At 36.0% G+C, this 22,421-nt stretch overlaps 2 protein-coding genes across 2 annotated transcripts; both read right to left on the bottom strand.

Moving 5' to 3' along the window:
• Window positions 1–3: 3 nt before the first annotated feature.
• Smp_089270 (putative alpha-galactosidase/alpha-n-acetylgalactosamini da se) lies at window positions 4–21,030 on the bottom strand (the record flags this gene model as incomplete). Its single annotated transcript, XM_018797898.1, has 3 exons — window positions 4–214; window positions 12,890–13,167; window positions 20,818–21,030. The coding sequence occupies 3 exons, from the start codon at window positions 21,028–21,030 to the stop codon at window positions 4–6; spliced, it is 702 nt and encodes a 233-aa protein (XP_018652894.1).
• A 15-nt stretch (window positions 21,031–21,045) lies between these two features.
• Smp_170830 (putative alpha-galactosidase/alpha-n-acetylgalactosamini da se) lies at window positions 21,046–22,040 on the bottom strand (the record flags this gene model as incomplete). Its single annotated transcript, XM_018797896.1, has 2 exons — window positions 21,046–21,492; window positions 21,723–22,040. 2 exons carry the CDS (start codon window positions 22,038–22,040, stop codon window positions 21,046–21,048), a joined length of 765 nt encoding a protein of 254 aa, XP_018652893.1.
• Between the last annotated feature and the right edge of the window lie 381 nt (window positions 22,041–22,421).

Genomic DNA, 22,421 nt, shown 5'->3' with positions numbered 1-22,421 from the left:
TCTTCAACCATCCGAAACCAGTTTATCAGCTGTTCGTTTGATTTCATTCTCACTAAGACAGCCTTTTGGATATTTTTGGCAGTTTACTGGACATCGGAATTCTGGCCAAATCTTCCATCCCATTGGTGGTGTTCTAGTCAATCCATTATTTAAACACAACACACACGAAGCAGTGAAAATAATCGCTTGCAAAACTATTGTTAAAATGGCACACCTATGAATAAACAATAAAGACCAAAATACTGTCAAGTAAGAAATAATTAGTCAATTGAAATGCATAAACAAATAAAATGAATGCAGACAAGTCTTATCACACAACAAATGGTGTGTATTTTAATCTAACACCTTTTATGTAAGTCATTCGTTATATACATACATAGATGAATAAACAGCGAAGTAAACATGTATGATTCGTTGTGTGAACAGTTGTAACGGGTCGACAAAGAACTCTGAGCATTCATCAAAAAATATGAATCAGTTATTGGACACTCATTTTATTGACCATTTCAACTGAAATTAATCAGTTCTTAAACGGACATCCAGCAATCCGTGGCACAATTAGAACCAAATGGTGATTTGTGATTGGGGTAAAAACAAAATTAATAAGTTGATAAATAACACATTGATTGATATTTCTTCGATAACCTCAGGAGTATATTTCCGGTTTGTCCTAGTCAGTGTAAAGCTCAAAGTGAAACCAGTGAATGAGAGACTAGTTAGAATAAACAAACAAAATTTTGATTCTCTGTCAACAAAGGACTCTGAGAGTTTATAGTAAGTTCGAATCAGTTATTGGACACTCATTTTATTGAATTCGTTCTTCATGAAATAATTCACATTCGAATCCAACCAATCTCCTCGATTGATACTTATCGATATGATGATCAGCAGTAAATGACATACATCAACAAGTATGTTGCATCTGAATAAATACGTTTCGAATACAATGTGTAATTAAATAATTCTTCAATAATGACAGCATTACTATTCCAATACAATCTATTACACCATCGGCCATGAAACACGTAAAATCCTATTCTTTGAACATACATGTACATCTCAGTTTGTAAAGAAATTAAATGATCATATACACGTGTAGACTAATTGCTATCTGGACAAGCTTTCATTATTCCACTCACTACAACTGTACCACATTCTTCAGTAGACAATTCCAATACAAAAATTTATATTCAAATACAATATAAAAGTCAATCAGTTCCATCAGAATCTTCATTTACATACTATAAAATTATTATGTAACAACACTTACATTCCACTTGAAAGACACAATGAGTTAAGTTGCGAATACACTCCTATATATATATATACAACTAAATCATCACGTACAATGAAGTAATCCATTTAACTAGTAACATCACACGATTTGTTAGTTTGTCAAATGAACTGGATTCATTAGTTGACTAGTTCCATCTAACATCATGAAACTATTTTCACTTCATCATAATGGGTCATGATCATTATGTCAATTGGTTGACCGAAATACTTCAATTCTACTATTAACAAATGAGCCGAATCACTCAGTTTTGGTCATGTGTTTTCATTTTCACTTATTGACAATTCAAAAATGAAAACTATTTGAGCAAACCAATGCTTTCAATAGCTTCATCCTCATGCTCTACATTCATTAAAATTGCATCATTTCTGCTATATCTTACAAAGGTCAAAATAAGGCATGCATTAATGAATTTGACAATGTCACATGTTAGAAATGTCGAACGTGTACATCTGTTACGGCACGAATACTGCCAAATTGTGTTGTTTGTATGTAAGACAGTTTAGTTGATAAGGGTCAGAATGATATGAAGTAAAGTGCCGATTCCAACACAATATATTAGTAATCTACCAAAATAAAGAATCATGGAAGTAAAATGAACGGTAGGAGAATTTCATCATATTAATTGTGATAGTTTTGATTTTAGTATTAATAATAAGATATTTGTGCGGATATAATGTATGATGAAATGAATGTGATCAAGGTACTTACGATAAGAATGCGATAGGAGAAGGAAAGCCTTCCTCTGACAGTGGCATAGACAATCTTTTTGAATTTCAATCAAGCATTTGACAACAAGAAGCTCTCAAATCTTGATAACACATCACCAATAACCAGAAAAGATGCGAGATAAGACAAATACAGTAGATTTAAAGAACATAAGAAAATTACACAATCTTATCGGTAGTAAATGGAACATAGTTAATACAACAAAGTTGGATACACGTGACGATTATATGAGATCAGTGAAACCATTTCTTTATCACTCGTGATAGTTATGTTGTCAAATGTCGGATTGTTTCGTTCGTTTACTGTCATGTGACAATATTTGTGTCAAAACTGATGAACACGTTCACCACTTTTAACATTTAACATTGTCAAATTGATCATTGCATGCCTTATTTTGACCTCTGTAAAGTTTCGCAAAAATGAAGCCTTTTTAATAAATGTAGACCATGATGATGAGATTATTGAAAACATCAGAGAGGGGTTTTGAATCGAGTCCGCACAGAATGCACATTTAAAAACACCAACTGATCAATTGTAATGGTAAGCATAACTGTGAAGTTCCATTCAACCAATATATATTTCTTAGTTAACAGACTTCATCAAAGAAATTCAACACACAAACTGACGACTAAAAGTGTAAGTGTCAGATGATTCATCCGAAGCACAGAAAGATGATAAGTAGCAGTGGGATCCTGAATGCGGGTCTCGTTCCACTCAAGACTCATCAGTCGCATGTGCCTGTACCACAGTTTTGATGTTAACCCATCCATTCGGACACAGTACCTGTCACTGCGAGCGTGTTCACGTTACTTGCTACTGGTCAAAGAACGTAAATAGTAACAAACCTCAACTCATGAGCTGCCTTCGGTTACAGGCACGTCTGTAGTTCTGATTAGACGTGGCTTGCCCCAACAATGGCATAAACAATCTTTTTGAATTTCAATAAAGTAACTGACAGCAGAAAGCTGATAAATCTCGATAACACGTTATCGATAAGCAGAAAAGATGCGAGATAAGTCATATACAGAAAACAATAGATTTAAAGAACATAAGAAGATTACACAAACTTATCGGTAGTAAATGGAACATAGTCGCTACAACAAATCTTGACATACGTGACGATTATATGAAAACAGTGAAAACGTATCTACATCAATTAAGATAGTTATGATGTCAAATGTCATTTATCGATTTATACTGTGACTATCGAGATTAGATGAATGACTTTTGATGAACACAACGAGATCTAGCCTCCTTCTCACGAGTCAATTTTTCTCGGGTTTTGAAACGTTCTCACGACTACTTAATGGAACTGGGAGACCTGAAATGTTTTTGTGTACATATCCTTTATAAGGTTCATGGTATGCAAACCCTAAATCGATTGACTGGAAGCGACTACAGAACAACTGCAATCTTATTCGTGCTCTTCCCAACTCCTATAGTGCTGGAGGATCTATAATCAGTACTATAGATGGATACAAAATTCGCAACGATATTTAACCGAATTTGGTTAGTTATGAGCACTAGAACGATACCGATATGTTGGTCTTGGGAAACAACGGACTGTCGAATGATCACAATCGCAGTCATATGGGCATGTGGTGTATGTTTGCTACTCTACTAATCATCTCAACCGACATGGACAAGGTGGATCAATTCAGTGCATCTCTGTTGCGTAATAAACATTTGTTGGCGACAGTTCAAGGTGAAGCTGAAGATCGGGCGGAATTCGTGAAATCACGAAATGATATACAGATGAGTCGATTGCATTATATTAAAATTTTTTTAAAGTGTTGAGACTTTTTTGTTTCTGTCACAAAATCTTGGACAGAAAGTTTCAATGGCAATATGTAACTTTCAGTGTTTCATGAAATACTTTATTACATAATATGTCTCACTGAGTTGGTAGAATGACACAACAGTATAATGAAGTTCATATTTTTTTAATTAAGCAATATAAAGGATGTAGATGGGTATTATGGACGAAATATTCGATCAGAATATCATAGATCTGATATTGTGCATTATAAATTAGCCGTCTGACTTGGTCAACAATTAGATAATAGGACGAAACGCCAGTTATTAGTTACTAGTGTACTGAATAATAACAGACCTTTTACACCTAATCACAAATTTCTGTTCGTACAGTTGTGGATACGAAAATCGGATGATTGTAAAATCCAATGAGCGATCACTTGCGTCTACACAAGTGTTGATGGAGGACCAATCAACTTTATCACAGGTCTTGATGAATTCAAATCACAGATGTATACGATATCAGGGGATAAGTTCGAATTACTGTATGTATTCACTAGTGATAGGTTCAAAGACGTGGCATTAGCAGAGAACTGTACAATTACTATCAACCCATCTGGAATAATGATGTTTCGAGTCATTCCACGAACTGATGAATGCTTCCATAAATCCTTCGAGTTTCATTTTGTCTCCTCGTTGATTGTCAGATTGATGAGTAACTACAGTTTCAAGAATTGTCACAATACAGTATATTTTTATGAATTTTTATGATTGATAACACCTTATATATGTGTTGAAATATGAGTTATCGTAAATGTTAGATTATTAAGGATCAAATCAGATGCGTATCCGCATGATACACAGCGTCACACAGCGGTTTCTTGTGTGACATTGGATCAGATCTGTCAAAGAGCATCAGTTCCCTCCAGATTACAGGTAAATCTTGCTGACGAGTGCCGAATAGCACAAACAAGAGGTTGAAGGTCTCCTGTAGACCGCCTCTTAACACTACCTTATCTCAACATAGTGCATGCAATGTCAAACCCCTTATAATGTTGACTACTTGTAACTTGGTCTACTTGCGGTAATATTTGTGATATAAAAAAACTTTGACTTCGTTGATTTACATGATGTCCATCGGTTTCACTTTCATATTACATCAGCCCCATCAGCTTATCATAGAATGTGGTCACCATGAAAATATACAAAGCAATCTAATCTATGCAACAGACACGATTGAAGACGTTTCAGAGTAAACGATAAAACTGTATTGTCGGCAATTTCTGGTTATGAGTATGGTCTCACAGATTACTATATATCTACAATTTCTGTCACTGAGAAAAATGGAGTAGCTGATCTGCTGCTTATCTGATATTTGAATCCCAATAAACCGTTTGCTATCACTCTGACTTGTAATTCAATTTTCTGTGCATTAAATTGTTCAATGGATTGTACTAACTGAATTTACTTCGTTTCAAACGCTTTCTCAATTACGCGTCCGTCATATTGCTTCTTTGGTTTCAAATTCGTGCTGATTAAAAGAATGCCGAAAATTCTCGTCGAATGTTACTGTTGTCGACCTGGATGTTTGAAGGTCTTTTGTTAGCGAAAATAGTGAAACATATATATTTTTCTCAGTGAACAACTCATCGATCTTACACAGCAAATATTTCATTGTAAATTCTTCGATACTTGATCATATTTTTCGATCCCATGACTGGCAGATTTTTGGAGATACGTTTGTTCAATATAGTAAGCTATCCTGTTCTCAAACCTTGATAGCGTCATCTTTTGTTAAACAAAAATTTCGGTAAATATAGCGCAATAGAGTCATATGTTTTGGTTTTTTGGCATGATTAATATTTGGAAACTTTATGATGGGACCTTTATCAAAATTTACCATGGAGTTTTAAATTTATCTGCTAGAGGGATGGGTACGTATTACTTAACCAGAGACTGTACAGAATCCAGGCTACGTCATTTTAGAAGTCACAACTAAGAACTCTGTACTAAGTGAATGTTGATGTATTTTACTCACTATTGACCATCATCGTAAATATTACTGTTATGAACTGATTTTGAAGTAACTGATCGCATAAGGCTTTGAACTATTCCAACATTTAATAGTGACAGTAATTAGAGCTTTAGCGAAAATTATCAAATAATTGTGTGAATATACCATGTAATAAGATTGGCATTACTATGGCAATCACGATTGAAAAGCGGTCTCGTGAATTAGGAAAGATGGATGTGAAGATTAGGATAGATGCAATCGATTAAAATGGAATTCAATTCAAGTACCATATCATACAAACTGTGTATATCGAAGCAAATATTTCTTGCTATTTAACCTATGCTCCATGTTATATTGACTATTTAATTGAACGGTAGATATTTATATCAACGATATCATTAACACAAACGTAAGGTGTACTTGAAGTATACGTATAACCCAACACTCTTCATTCTGTATGTAGTGTACAGTATGTTCGGCAAATCTTTCACTATGGATAAAAATGAGATTTAAGTGTCAGGAACTGCATTTTATATGAACTTACAAGTCAAACGCTTTTCACTACAGTCGACGGCATACGATTCAGTGACAACAATACTTGGAATTCAACTTCTTTTAGTTGATAATATTTGTGTTCAACGAAAAATTGAAGATATATACCTATCATACCATAATCATCAGGTGAAATATCGTTATAAGAAATCTGTTTGATTATGTATGGAAATTCTGATAAACATTTCACTGATCATTCGATTCCACTCGCGATATTAATATTGATAATTCATTGTCACATTTTTCCCTTGCGTTTGTATTGATTTTCTACGATTTAGTTCTCTAGACTACATCTACATTGATATTTGGTTATGGCAACTGCATTATTGGTTCGTTCCTCTTTTCGGTTGCATTACTTGAATTGCCTGGAATTGTACGTTTTCCATTGTGAATTTCACCACTCTTTCACGACGGAAAATGTTCAGTTTCGAAAAAAGACAAGATGTTATCCGTACGTTATTTATCTAATAAGAATAGAGTAACACTATTGATTGAACAACTGATCAGTATTAATTGGTAAGCTTATAATGTATATTTACGTATATAAACATACATAAAAACTTTCATCACGCAAACACTTTGTTTTGCATTTTGACTTAGTGATATCAAGCGTATCTAAACTAACTCTAACATTTATTCTTCATTCCATATCGCTTTAATTTTTTGGTTATATCGTCACGGAGAACACACGTGTAGACAACCAAATGTATTTCAATACAAAACCACAGTATGTCTTGGTAAAATATGAGGAACATACACTTAATACTACATTTGCAATATGTCAGTCAATTGTATTAGACTTGATTGTTCATTCGTTTCCACATCAATCACTCTCTATTCTCATTCTCTTCTCTTCGATGTTATTAACATTCTACTACCAGGAATTTCACTTTTGATTGGTGACATACACCAGTTATGTCTCTCGACAACAGTAGCACACATCACAATTACACATAGTTGTAAGACAACCTGTCTTTTGATTGAGTGTTATTTCCATATGCAAACTAATAGATAGCTAAGAAATTATCATGTGATGTTACGTTGTAGTTGAACGTGTTCACCGTAAGTATATGTTCTATCATATAACGTTTGCATAAATTCGCACTATAATCTTTGTGAGAATGATGTGATCAGCAAAGTAATTGACACATTTATACTAGTACACAACAGTGTTACATGTGTTTCTTTAATTTCGTACATACTTTACTGACTGTCAATACAATGGTTGTTCATGCTCTAATTGCATGATACATAATGAATCCAGGTAATTTTAAACTTAACATGAATTGCGAAATCATAGCACATCAAAACACTAGATTACACATTTACACCAAGAAAACAGCGGAAAAACACAGAATGAGGCGAGTCGACCACCATTGCTTACAAAGATGGTGGAAATAATAATTCCCGATTCATTCTGACTGGTCTCTAAGTAAATTGACAAAGTTAGGAAACAGAGTTGAGTTTCATTGCAGTCATTGACCCTTGTGATGTAACACATACTGCCTTGTTATTTAGTTTCTCGAGTCCAAATGGCATCTCTCAACAAAACTATGTCGAAAACATAAAGAAGACATTTTCATCTAAAAATATATTTTGCATTTGAGAACGCTCGACTCATCTTGTTAAATTTCTTTTATCAGTTATGAACTGACATATTCACTGATATGATCCTTCAAGTCGCAAGTTAGAAGACGAGTGAGAAGGGATCTTATTGAGAACGGTGTCAAAGATGGTACGAAACTCCCAGGTATTTGTAGATTTCAGTAAAAACCAAATCATCATTACAGTCATCTTAACACCATACAGTGGTTTTTAGCATTTTCGCAATAGGGAATCTACACGTTAAGATTATGGATTATCCTTCCGAAAGATGACTAAATGGAGTGTCTTTGACTCTTCCGAAGCTACTTAGAGTTTCCATGAGTTCATTTGAGGACCGTCCTCACACTATTGTGTCCACCAAGATGTCTTCCTAGTCTAGTTCTCATATCAGGAACTGTTGTTGTTTTCTTTCTGTACGATGGAATCACACAAACAATAATCCATACATAATATCATTATTGGCTTTTGACACGATCATTCATTTCGTTCTTCGATTTCTCCGTATCACTAGTGAATGCAGTTGGTTGGATGGATCTCCTATTAAAACAGTAATTATGATATGCCTAATTAGTTCTATTTCACTCTTGACAGGAAATCAGAATCAGTTGTCGTTAGTCAAATGTCTGGTTCTATTCAAATATCAGTAGAAATTCAGAACTGAATACGTGTACAAAGTACTTGAATAAGCAGATTGCAACCTGTATACTTTTTACTCAGTGGTTCGTTGAGAAAACCCACACATCACCATGAAATCACAATGTTTTGTTGTATTGTGTCTGTTCCGGTGTCCGAAGGTGCAAGTGAGGACTAACCAATTGTAAAACACTTTTGTCCTACCTCTACTCATCTAGCACTCTTTTATCAAACAACGTTGAAACATAACCACGGAACTAACGTTCTAAAGAAAATCGCTCGATTTTCTCACTTCTTTCCATGTTTGCTCACAATTACTGAGACTGAAAATTCGGGTTCACCTGTCATGAATCATAACATGCATATCATACTTATAGACGCAAATTGTTGAAACAGTGAACAACATGTGGCAACAGTATTTCTTACTATGCTTTTCCAGGTTTCCGTAAACAACAATGGAAAATGTTATGATGAGCGACGTTTGATGATCAATGCATTAAGCCGGAAACGTTAACATAAACAATACAGGCATTAAACTATTAAAAACAGTTGATACGTTTCGGAGGTCCCATTAAAATTATTCGAACGGAAATCTTGTTCGTTAACAATATCCTTTATTGTGGTAGCCAAATTATTCATTAGTAACCTTCATTGAAAAACAGCTTTACTATTTTTTCCATCATTCCTTCTACGACAGAACAATTTTATGATCACAGTTTTTGATCATTTATTTAACCGTCAGGTTTGTTGCTGTGGCATTATGACAAGCCTCAGAACTAGAATTTGGTGGTAGCGTGTACACAAACTCATATTTCACTGCCAGTTATTTACGTCTTGAGATCTAAGTGTGCTTACTGAGTCAGTAAGCGACTGTTCACCTGTAAAATGTGGAGGTCAAAAACACAGCAGATTATCTTGTAATTAAAATCTAGTTAGGTGGCCTTGTCAGATGACGAACATGTTATTGTGTCAATTAAACTAGGAACGTTCAGAGTCACATATGTCCACTGTATCAGTAGTCCATTGTAATCCGTTCTCACTGTAAGTCATATGGAATTGAATAGTTCGCTAAGAACTATGTCAATAAAGATTCCTACTCTCATGTTTTTAGATAGTTAGATGAATACTAGACAACCTCAATACAGATCACCAACGTGGATGATCTGCGTAGAGTGATTGGGGGTCAACTAGTGTTATTTGAGTATGTCGTGACCAACCGGCTAAATTTGAAGTCGCACGTCACTATCAGTACCTAATGTGGATTACCTCTTGCCGTGTCCAGGCATTATGGTCACTTTGATAATTGAGCAACACAGACGACAATGTTGAGGAAATATATCGGTCTGAGTAGGTACAAGGAACAGAGTGTGAACACCACCTCATGTGCCAGTACATAGTTTCAATTGACAGGCGTGCGTTGGTTTTCCTTGATCTGAACGAAGGTTAGTAAACTGCTCAATAATCAGCGACCGGACTGTCAAATGATTTGTCAAGGATCATTACACTTCAACAGGCCCACAATACCTTATCTCCAACTCTCCATGGAGACGAAAGAGATAATAGTTTTTTGTCTAAAGAGATGAGTTTAAAACATTAACAGACCTTTAGCATTCCGTTATAAGGACAAGTGAGCCATTGTAAGAAGGAGCCACAGTGGGTGGAAAATTCTTTATATTCTGTATAGTTCAAGCATCAGATAAAGTTTGAATTCACCTCACAAAAATGAATTAGCTTTCATCTTCACATTTATGCACCCTAATTCTGAATTGTAACAAATGTTCATTATCCTTCATAAACCTGCTCTTCGATCACTGAAGATGATCCACCGCCAGTTCAAAATTATTCAACAACCTTGGATTTCCTTATTGCTAGGATAAATACGTTTGCAAATTGTCATCCATCAGGCTAAGTATCCAAATATTTTCTCGTAAGTCACCTTGTCGCCGACAAAATTTCGCCTATTCAAGTCAGTGAAACTTTCGAACTCATGATTATTCCATATTTCTGCATTCTGTAGCACATCCTGAATTGAAGAGAAACGAAACCTTTCTATTTGCTGTGCTGATCTATTATGCTGTGTGATTCATAATCATCCAACAAGATAAGTATGCAGACGAATAATTATGGTCTCCCAGATGTTGTTATGTAGCCTAGAATATGTATGAGCATTAAAACAACTCTAGAGCCTCAACGTTTTCCCCTACCAGTTTGAGGGATTTATGATTTTTGAAATTTTACGACCGCTCAACTGCTCCTTTGTTAGGGCCCCTGCATCAATGTTTCGTATTATCCTGATCGCATTGTTTATGTCGACTTTCCAACTTCATTGTTAATGAACGTTGATGGTTATTAAAAATGCAGTCTTACTGAAGTAGTAACTCAAAATCGTCCATATATATTTTATTGAGTGCGTAACTCATGTTGTGAATGTACTTCCGGGATCACCTTTACACCTACTATTGGATTTGAACATTGTGGTTTACAGCGAGTCAAACATGCTTTCATCTCTAATCAAATCACTTGATTTCCACCAAATTTGTAGTACTCATCATAAATGTTCAAAACTTCGCATTTTCATTTGTCACCAGTTGCGTCCGTCATTAGACAGAGATCAAGTTCAGTTTTACTTAAAATGGTCAACTCATATAACGTTGCTTATTTTCAAAAAGTTGGCATCATTTCCACTTTCGATCGACAAACATTAAAATGCTGTCTGCAGTGCATCAGTCTTTCACTACTTATCGTTTGTCTCACGGCTCTGTAACAACTCCGCCTGTTTTATTTCCATACGATTAATTTGTCTTCATAACTATTTTGAAATGGCAGTAATGAGGAAGACAGCCCGAATGGACGCAATTAACATGCAAAAGTGACTAAATTCTGTTCATACGTTAGGCCGTCTATAAATGATTACACCTAAATAATCCTCTCATCTTGTCATTTGACATTTGTGAATAAAGGGTTTTCATGAACGAGTATCTGTATGCAAGTCGAAGGCATGAGTAAATCATTTGTGCCTATGTTTCTTTCGTCCAGTTATCAATGATGATAATACCGTAAACTTACGTCTGGTTGAATGCCACTTTTCTATGATTGTTCACTTAAGCCAAGCTCAACACTTTGGTGCCCATTAAAGATCCCAGTATAAGTGAAAGATTATAATGCTAATGGGATAGATAAGCTATTTAACATTGCATGGTTTGTCGACCAATCGATACTGTTGAATCTATCAAAGCTTCTAGATTACCCGATTGAGATACACAACTATTTATCTAAAACGGCGACTCCGTATTGAATAACATACAAAATTTGTAACAAACCTCAATTTGTGAGTTGTCTGTGACATAAATTGATAACTATCACCACATCTTGTAGTCAATACTCTATTAACATGATAATTCAATGAAAGTGTATCTCATCAAGTATCTTGAGTTGCTCATATATCCAGCAAACGAACACCTGAACGTCAACAGATTTCTGGTTGCTCATATTTTTAATTAGAATCGCGTATAGATGTCTTCGATATATCACCCAATTTACTAACTAGTATTCATGAACACGGTTTACCTAAATTAAAGTCTAAAAAATCCATAATATGTTAGGCAAAATCACCTTGTCTTCAGAGTGCAAATTTTCGTGTAGCTCTTAAATGATCTGAAAAATTATGACGTCCTATCAATGTTTCTAATAAATGTTAACTAGTTCGTTTATATACAGTAGATATCGTTTGGTCAAGCGATTGATTGAATTATTACTCCAACCTCGATTTATCTCTTTCTGAACATTTAGGATGAATAATTTCACGGTTTTTAATGCTTTGTTTTTTCCAAAAACATGGAATAAAAGGCTAATTGATTTACCAGTGACAAAGATCTAATCAACTTGGTTCGAAATGATAAGTCTTGGAAACATAGTACACTACTGTAAGTAATATTTGTCACAATACAAACAACTTATTTTCGCTGATGTTTCTGTTTCAACAACAGATTCTTGATAAGTATCGTTCAGATGTTCATTTTGAGTTCGTCGATAATATATAATAAACAGGAGACAACACTGAGCCTAAAAATGTCTCATAATCAACGTTACCTCACGGCGTCCATGCATTTTTTAAGCAAACACCTCATATACTTATGCTCAACCTCTTACACCACGACATACATCACATAAGCTGGCTTTAAATCATAATCTCGACCAACGCTCTTCAGCTTATAAACCAACTGAGGTATTGTCGACAGTTGAACAGAGGATAATAAAATGGTTGACTGATTATCACTGGTACGATCAACATGAGAATCAAAGCTTACATGCGTCTCTTAGTCCTCGAAGGTGGTTTAAACTGACCATAATGATCAGAAATTTCAAGGTTTCTTATCCCTTTTAGAACCTTAGGTAAAAACTTCGACCCTGAGACTGTGAGTATATTGCATAGTGCTTTCAAAACGTTTTGATTCAACAAATATACATACTGTGTCGGAAACCTACCGCTAATCAAATTATTGATAATCCAGTAGCCTTCATTTCGAGTTCTGAATTCCCTCTTGCAAAAGATCTCCAAAATGAATGGCACGATGTTGTGACATAACTATATCAATTTGATCTACACTTTCCGTGATAATGTTACTCACCACCTGACAAACGTCTTTTCATTGTTTAACAAAGCAGGCATATACGTTGACAAACCAGAATCCAGAATAGCCTGTGTTTGTTCATCACTACAGGTGAAAAGATTACCAATGGCTTTGAGAGCGAGAGAAATGACATTCGCCGGTGATGATGCCAACGGCAACAGAAGTAACAGGAGACATCCACTTTCTATTGTATCATCGATAAGTTTATTCACAGCATCGTAGTTAACATGTTTAGGAGTATCAATTTGGTTTACTTACAAAAGTGAGGTTTCATCTGGTTCAGTCAATGTTATGACTTGCTCAAGGTCGTCGGAATTTTTTATGACCTTACTAATTAAACAAGGAAGTAACTCGCGTGAATTATCCACCAATAGAAATACGACTTCTCCGACCTTAACAGGATTACAATCAAGGACGTCCAATCAGTATGAGTAATCTCGCGCCTTTATTGGTCATTAATCCGCCTAGCCCTTCCACTTGCGTCCAGAACACCAATAGCAGCTTCTGTTATGCAAATCTATGCAAATCGTTTATTTCAAGCATACTTTGTTTACATACCAGACAGGCAGACCACATCACACCATAAAATAGAAAATAATATTCGTACAAAATCAAGTCAAATGTGGCTGTGAACGTGGGAGACAATAATCAATAAACTGAGTATAACATAGGAACACTAAATCACATAATAATAGTCCATAGGTCAAAATGAAGCTTATAATAAGATGAATATAGATATAGATAATCTAGTTACTGAACAGTTATACAATAAGAATATATATAGAATAATAGTCCAATAGTAGGTCCCGTAAGTTATCCGTACTTATGTCTTCGCTACGATATAACAGTCAACAGTATGTTTCTTTGCTCTTGAGGTTGCTCACAATTCTTAGCTTCACGAATAAAAACAGACTGATCAGTACGACGCCTTCAAACTTCCTCAGCGACATTATGTTCGTTCGTATACAACATGTATCTTTCCATGAAGTCAGTCCAAAGGTATATTTCGACCTTATTTCCTTCACCAATTTCTCATCAATTTCACTGATAGCTCTGTGGCTTGCAGTTCACGTTGTGAAATACGAACCAGTTTCAGAGGAGCTATTCCAGATTTGCCCAGGATGAAACATCTCGTTGTACTTTCATCGTAATGCAGTCTCATATTAGCTACGGCTTCATAAGCACTTTCTGAAGCATCAGATATCGGTCTTTTAACACTCAGCTCAAAACTTTATCATCGTGGTATCTTTAGGGTTTTTAAATCTGTCATTTCCTCAAACCAGTTTTGCGAACTCGAGCTTGAACCAACACCAATAGTTTCATCCAGTCCGCAGTTTTGCGACATAGCTTTTGCAGAGTCCGTATGGTTTTAAGTATTAGAGATGCCAGAAAACCAAGTTGGCCATATGCAGATGCTGCAAAAAATAGGAGGCCCTCTTAATATGTCAGATAGTCAGGGAAGTTTACATCAAATCCAAAACAACCGAACTGAGTGTGCCAACCAATTCCCAAAGTGCTGAGAATGTGTCCTTCCAAACCCGGTTTGCAAACCAAATTACCTGACTTATCGCTCATTTATTTGTTTATTTATTTGTTTGAACACATAAATATAGATACAATGGGGCACCAGATACATACAGGCCACACAATAACAATGAGCATGGGAAGAGAAAAAGAGTTTAAGTTGAGCATAAAAGTAAGGAGAACAATAACAACCAGAAATTAGTGCATCGTAGTGAAAAAATAATAGTAATGAGAGAAACAGATTGGTACAACCAAAAAGAATTCTTTAAAACAAAGAAGTTACTGCTACTCTTTTTGAGGAAAGTAAAAGAAGGTTACAGCAGGATCGCCACTGGCTTCTATTATGGGCCATATATGATAACGTCTCTAGTCACTGCGTTGCACCATCTATAGGACTCAAACCAGGGAGTTGTGAACGAGTGACAGAAGTCATTCATGTGCAGTCTTCTTTCATACCACGAAAACCTGTCAAACATTGACCACCTCTTCGCTTTTTCCAACTTAAAGGGCTACATCTCTAGCCTTTGACCTATCAGTCTAGTACATAAGACCGTGGTGCAAAGCTAGAACACAGATGGACGTGGTAGCTGGTGATTAACGAAAGGTCCAAACGTCATTCGTTAACACAGGATACTAGAGCACATGTTCACAATCGGTTTAGAATTAGGGCTTCCTACTCCTATAGGTGAATTCTGCACCGGAGTTTCGCTTTCGATCCTCTCAATTTCGTGAACAACACCTCAGCCACGAGAAGGCAGTGAGTTGGGCTTTCCTGGCAGAGGCTGTATACGCATGATCAAGTGAGAGCGCTTCGAGTGGAAGAGTAGATTCACAAAGACCTCAACCGTACCAAACATATGGGGGCCTGTCGCTCAAGGCGAATTGGTTCAGTGCATATTTTTCGCTTGATAGCGTTTCTGGTTGCCTTATGGATACGCCAATAATAGCGTAAAGTCTCTACATCTTTATTTGGTTAACCTTATCTAACAATTCAACCTCAAATTGAGAGAGGCCCACCGACATGGGCGGTATTGTAGCATTATCTATCTACGCTTTCAGTTCAACGTCTCTGCTTACACCTTTGTTGGTATATCTTCGACCAACAACATCTTCTGGCGTCATATATTTGAATCGAGACATAGATAGATCAGATATTCGCCCCCCCTTCTCACCTGGTAAGAACGTATCTGCTTAAATTCTAGCAGTCACCTACGAGGCTCAAGCTGTCTAACTTCTATCTAAATGCTTATTACTTCTATCTCTTTAGGGATTGCTACTTCATTATCTACCATAGATTCGGCATTTACATACAGTTCAACCGAAAGACTTCTATTTTGGGTTTGGTTTTACACAATGAAAAAAAAAATCAAAGTAAATGGATTTACATAATAGACTGAGAGAACAATATTTTTAGCGGTTAAATGATCTGTTTCTTCTGAACTGTCGTTATTGTACTTCGTTTTCCTGGTACTTGTCATTAATCAACAGAACCCAATTTTGACCAGAGTTCGTAACTCGGAAGATTCAAATCAATTCCAACCGAAGTTGTGAACTATTCAGTCTATTGAAGAGTCTAAATCACTCAATTGAGATACGCGCAAAATCGAAGTTCACAAACAACGATTTATCTGGAACAGCAGTTTTCTATTGAATGATATGCAAAACCTAGTTGCAATCCTGAGCTTGTGAGGTGCCTGCAGCGTTTACCGTGCCCTTCTGTCTGAAATAAAAAAGGCTTCCCGATGCACTAACAAAGAGTAAATACAACGCACGATATTAAAAAGGACAGGGGTTAGCTGTGTCTAAACTTGATCACGTTCTATCAACAAGAGAAAACCGATGCAAGAGCAAACAATATGGAAATCCCTGCGTTTAAACAAGGGCTGAACAAATACACAAAATTTTGAATAACTTCTATGATGATGGCGATAAAGTAATTATTATGATAAATACAGTGTTATAAGTATATGTAAGTAATTCAGAACATTACTCGGCAAAAACGTGTCACAACATACACGTAGAAATTGCTGGGAATATAACAATTTACTGAACATTGATAAGTAGTATAGAAGAATTCGCAAATGAGTGGAGCGGATGTGAGGAGAGAGAACGTGAAACAGACATAACCAATACAGAATGAATAAAAATCAATACGATTTTTATTAGGACATGTATATATCAGATATTCATAGCAGAAGGCATTATGAGCGGGTGATCATGCTGATTGAATAAATATAAATCATAGAGACTTGAAAAAAACGATTCAACAAATAACAGGTGAATTAGTCACTATAGAAAAAGAACAATGTATTAATTACGGATAAAAAGTCACAGCATATATATCGCACACACAAATGCTGGAACAACTGAAATTTATATTTATATACATACAACCAGGTATAATATATGTTTCTTATAAAACATTTGATGTCGATATCTTTAATTTACCACCTTAAAAACACCTATGCTAACCGGGTTACTCATCAGAATCAATAATATCAATTCTGGATAAACTTGCCGCATTAACAACTGTGAACAACATACCCTTCGCATAACATAGTTATTCAACTTCATCAAGATCGAGTGACCCCTTCAATGAAATACAGAAGCCAACGATGGTTTTACATGCAGTTCACTCAATGTATTCACATTAGTACTATCTTTAGACAAGTGACCAAGTTCTCACAACATATCCTCACACACCTACTACAGTGACCCGATTGGAACTTGTATATACAAAGACTTCACTTTTTCTCTTAATTGAGTATTTCTTTCAAACGTCTACTTTAACTTAGCTGAACTACGCCGGCTAGAATTTGAACTATCAAAAGTCGAGTTATCATCATATTTGCCTACATCAAACCAAATACGAACAACCTAATGAATACTGCCGTCTGAATCCACATCCTGTTTTCATTTCTTATTTCTAATTTCTCTCAAACATCCTTGTGTAGTCACAAGGTTTCTTCTCGTGCGTTCTGAACATATCCAAAGCCACACAACTCGAAAATGCTAAAACATCTCCAAAAATAAAATGTAAAGAAAAAAATGTTGGAAATATGTATTATAAGTATAGTTGAGGGTCTGTGCGATTGATATATTACCTACATACTTACGCCTGTAAATCCCAATGGAACATAGACTGCGACCAGCATTCTCCAACCCACCCTTTCCTGGGCCTTCCTTTTTAGTTTTATCCAATTTTTTTTCACTCTTCTTGTGTCTGTCCCCGTTTTTCGGCGTAATGTGTTCTTTGGTCTTTCTCCAATCCTTTTGGCATTCGTGACTCCATGTGAGGGCTTGCCTTGTGATGCAGTCGTGTGATTTCCTCAATGTGTGTCTTATGCACTTCGAGCGCGTACTCCTGATTTATCCCTCCGCCGAAAACTGGTTTGTTCTCTTCCACAATAGAATGTTGCTGATAGTGTCTGGCCAAGGGATCCGAAGTATATTGAGTAGACAACTGTTAATAAACACCTGTATCTTCTGGATAATGGCCTTCGTAGTTCTCCAGGTTTCCGCCACATACAGTTGAACTGTTTTGACATGCGTATTGAAATTTCTGATCTTCGTATTGGTTGACGATTGTTTTGAGTTCCAGACGTTCTTCAGTTGATAATATACTGTCCTTATTTTGCCTATCCGCAACCTCACAACTGCATCACATCCACCGTGTTCATCGATGATGCTGCCCAGATATGTAAAGGTATTCACATCCTCGAAAGATTCTCAGTCGAATGCAAACCAATTACTGCGTGCTGTATTGTATCGGCGAGTCCTGCTTTTCCCTCTGTTTATTTTGAGACCTACTGCTGCTAGAGCTAGGGCTCAACTGGTGGTCTTCTCCTGTATTTGTTGTTTCGTGCGTGATAGACGAACCAGATCATGCACGAGGCCTCAATCGTCCTGTCGCATCCTGGATTGATATAATAAGTTTTGATTAATACACAACTATCAAACAAATGACGAGAAGAATAAACTTCGGTTACAAAATGGTCGAGTTTCATGTACACCTAATAAATTTACCGAATTCATCTGCTTTACATTCTTGACCACGCGTATATAGCCTCTACCCGGACAGTCCTACTGTTGTTAACGAAATTGAGAAGACGGAAATAGAATGCTCGCGCCTTCACTAGGTTGGTGGATATGGAGTATCCAGCCATAGTAGTTAAGAAGCCCCGATTCCAAACCGATTGCGAACATGGACTCGACGATCCTGAGTTAACGAATGACGTATGAACCTATCGTGTATCACCAGAAAACAAGTCCATCTGTGTTCTCACGTTGCACTACAATCTTATAAACTGTACACTGTACATAAGCGTCCCATTCATTCAGCCAAAGAAAAGTCGAGCGTTATATCAGTGGTGATGGTGGTTAAAACGAGCGATTATGTGTATTTAATATAACATACACTTACAGTAGATACATTGAATTACACATGATAGTTTATAAGTTGTCTAGTAGCATGCATATGAAAATAACACCCAATGAAAAGACAGGTTATTTTGCGACGTAGTGTAATTTTGGTGTGTGCTACTGATGTTGACAGATATAAATGATATATATCTTCAATGCAAAGTTAAATTCCTCGTTTTAGAATGTTAATAAGATTGGAGAGAAAAGAATGAGAACAGAGAGTGATTGGTGTGTAAACGGATGAACAGTTATGTTGCAGTTGAAGCATTGAGGGTGAGTGTAGGTGATCGTGATACCTATATCTACCGCTTATTGGCTCAACCCTGCTATGATTATAGTTTGCATATTTGTTGTATAGATTGAATTGTCTTGTATATTTCCATGGTGTCTACATTCTAAGGTGGGCTGATGAAGTTATTGTAATGCGAATGTGAAAACTATCGACATCGTTTAAACCAACGAAGTCGGAATTTCCTTATATCAAAAATATTACCAGAGGTAGATCAAGCTTCAATCAGTCAACATTCTAAAGGACTCGAAATTGCGTGCACTATGTTGAAAAAAGATAAACGAAAGGAAACTCAAAGGATTCATAAAAACTTCCATCAATTTTTTTAGAATTAGGAATCGATTGAAATGGAATGACTCGAAACATCATTATTCCAGATGGGTTGAAAGGAATTGTAAAGTTCTCTGTCAATCGCACGTCTTTGAACCTATCACCAGTGAATACATCCAGTAATTCGAACTTATCTCCTGATATCGTATACATCTGTGATTTGAATTCATCAAGACTCGTGATAAAGTTTATAGGTCCTCCATCAAGTCTTGTGTAGACGCAATCGATCGCCCAACCACTTGGATAATCATTCAATTCTCGTATCCACAACTGTACAAACAGAAATTTGTGAACAGATGCAAAAGGTTTGTTATCATTTAGCATACTGGTAACTAATAATCATATTAACGACATCTTATGAGCTTGTTGAAGAACAAGTAATGGGAAACAATGACTGCATAATTGAATGTTTGCTGCCGAACACTTTGGAATATGAAAAGCCAACTTAAAATAAATAGTAACTCATTCAACTTAGAGAAAACAATTTGATAGTTGCCAACTAACGACAAACATCCTCTGAGCCTCTAATCGTTTACCTCAAAACATGTAAAATTCAAAATGAATTCTGTGAAATATATTTTCTTGGTGCTTAAACATGCTACATTTTCATTTGCTTTGTGGTAACAGCTGTTTTCAAATCGAAACAATCGAAACCAACTTCCGTTTGAACATAGTAATTACACTTGAAAGCTACAGCAGTAAAACTGCATCAGTACTGATCGGGTGTATTATCGAATTGGTGATCAAGTCGGCCGGCTAATTTAGAATGAACATTGTCAAATCTGTAATAATGAGATCGAATATTTTGTCTATAGTACTCATCTACATCCGTTATATTGTTATGATAAAAATATAGGAGATTCATTATACTGTAATGTCATTCTACCAACACAGTGAAACATATTATGTATTGAAAAATCTGATGAAGCACTGTAAGTTGCTTACTGTCATTTGAACATTCTGTCCAAGATTTATTGATAGAAACAGAAGTATCTCAACATATATGTATAAGAATTTCAATCTAATGCAATCAACTCACCTGCACATCATTTCGCGATTTGACGAATTCTGCCTGATGTCCACCTTCATCCTGATCTATCGCCAACAAATGTTTATTACGTGAAAGAGATTCACTGAATTGATCCACCTTGTCCATGTCAGCTGAGGTGATTAGTGGAGCAGCAAACATACACCACATGCCCATATGGACTCGCTTTTGATGGTTCACAAGTCCGAGGTTTCCTAAAACCATTACATCGAGATCATTCTAATGTCCTGGATCAGCCACTTTTGATAAAACATCGTTGCGAATTTTATATCCATCTATAATACTGAGTACAGATGCCCAAGAACTAAAGGAGTTGGGCAGAGCACGAATGAGATTGCAGTTGTTCTGTAGTCGCTTCCAGTCAATCAATTCAGGTTTTGCATACCATGAACCATATAAAGGATATGTACATAAAAACATCATTGGTCTACCAGTTCCATTGAGTAGTCGTGAGAACTTTTCGAAACCATCAGGCATCATGTGATCAGGACTGTTACACGAGTTCATCTTCACGTAATCCACTTCCCATTCAGCCAGAGTCTTGGCATCCAATTCGAGAAAGTCCAAACTACCTGGATAACCTGCACATGTTCCAGTTCCATAACCAATAGTTATTCCGAACAGTAGATTTTTCGAATGCAAATATTGTGCAAGGTTTTTCATACCCTGAAATTACAATGCATCATGGAGATTACCAAACAGAATTTGCGAGTACCAATGATTATGTGAACGATTAAGAATCCAGTGAAAATATTTCATGAATCACATACACACTTGGATCTCATCATATTGAAGGCCTTAGAAACAACAACCTAATATATGTTCGTAAGCTGACATTTCCCAAAATGACTGAAGAAACTATACACATTTTCCAAATACTACACGCACAAAATCACGCTTGGAAATCTCCAAGGGTCTGCCATTATTCTATTTGTCTCCGGATCACACTGTTTTGCCAACCAACAATCATCAATTATCACATATTTGTAACCCAGATCTCGCCAACCATCCGATACCAGTTTATCAGCTGTTCGTTTGATAACGTTCTCATTAAGACAGTTGTTTGGATGGCTTACGCAATCCACCTGACAGTTAATTGGCAGCCATGAACTCCATCCCATCGGTGGTGTTCTAGCCAATCCATTATCCAAACACATCACATAATTCAGAGTGAGGATGACTACTCCCGAAACAATCGTTAGCACCGAAATCATGTTAGCTAAATAGCAAAAATGATGAGTTATTAGGTATCAATAGACTGAAATGTAATTAGAGTGAGGTGTATAATACCACAAAACAGCGTTTTATCAAATCATATTTAACACATTCACTTTATCAAACTAATATCATTTGATAATGCAATGAGAAGACGAAGTTTATCAGAATTATGTGATATATTAGTGCAATACATTTCGAACAATCTGATCACACATATACTTGTTAAGACATTTTTTATATGAAAATTAAAAGGTCAACTAGACAGGTTAAGGTAAGAAAATAAATAAAGTACACAAAAACAATGTGATGACTACTCTGGATAATAAATAAGCATCACCAGGGTAGGTTAAGGGTAAGAACAAATTGTTTTTGAACAC

This window comes from Schistosoma mansoni, chromosome 6 (assembly GCF_000237925.1).
Source record: "Schistosoma mansoni strain Puerto Rico chromosome 6, complete genome".
Classification (NCBI taxonomy): domain Eukaryota; kingdom Metazoa; phylum Platyhelminthes; class Trematoda; order Strigeidida; family Schistosomatidae; genus Schistosoma; species Schistosoma mansoni.
Note: the sequence above shows the minus strand (reverse complement) of the source record. Positions and strands in the feature narration are given on the sequence as shown.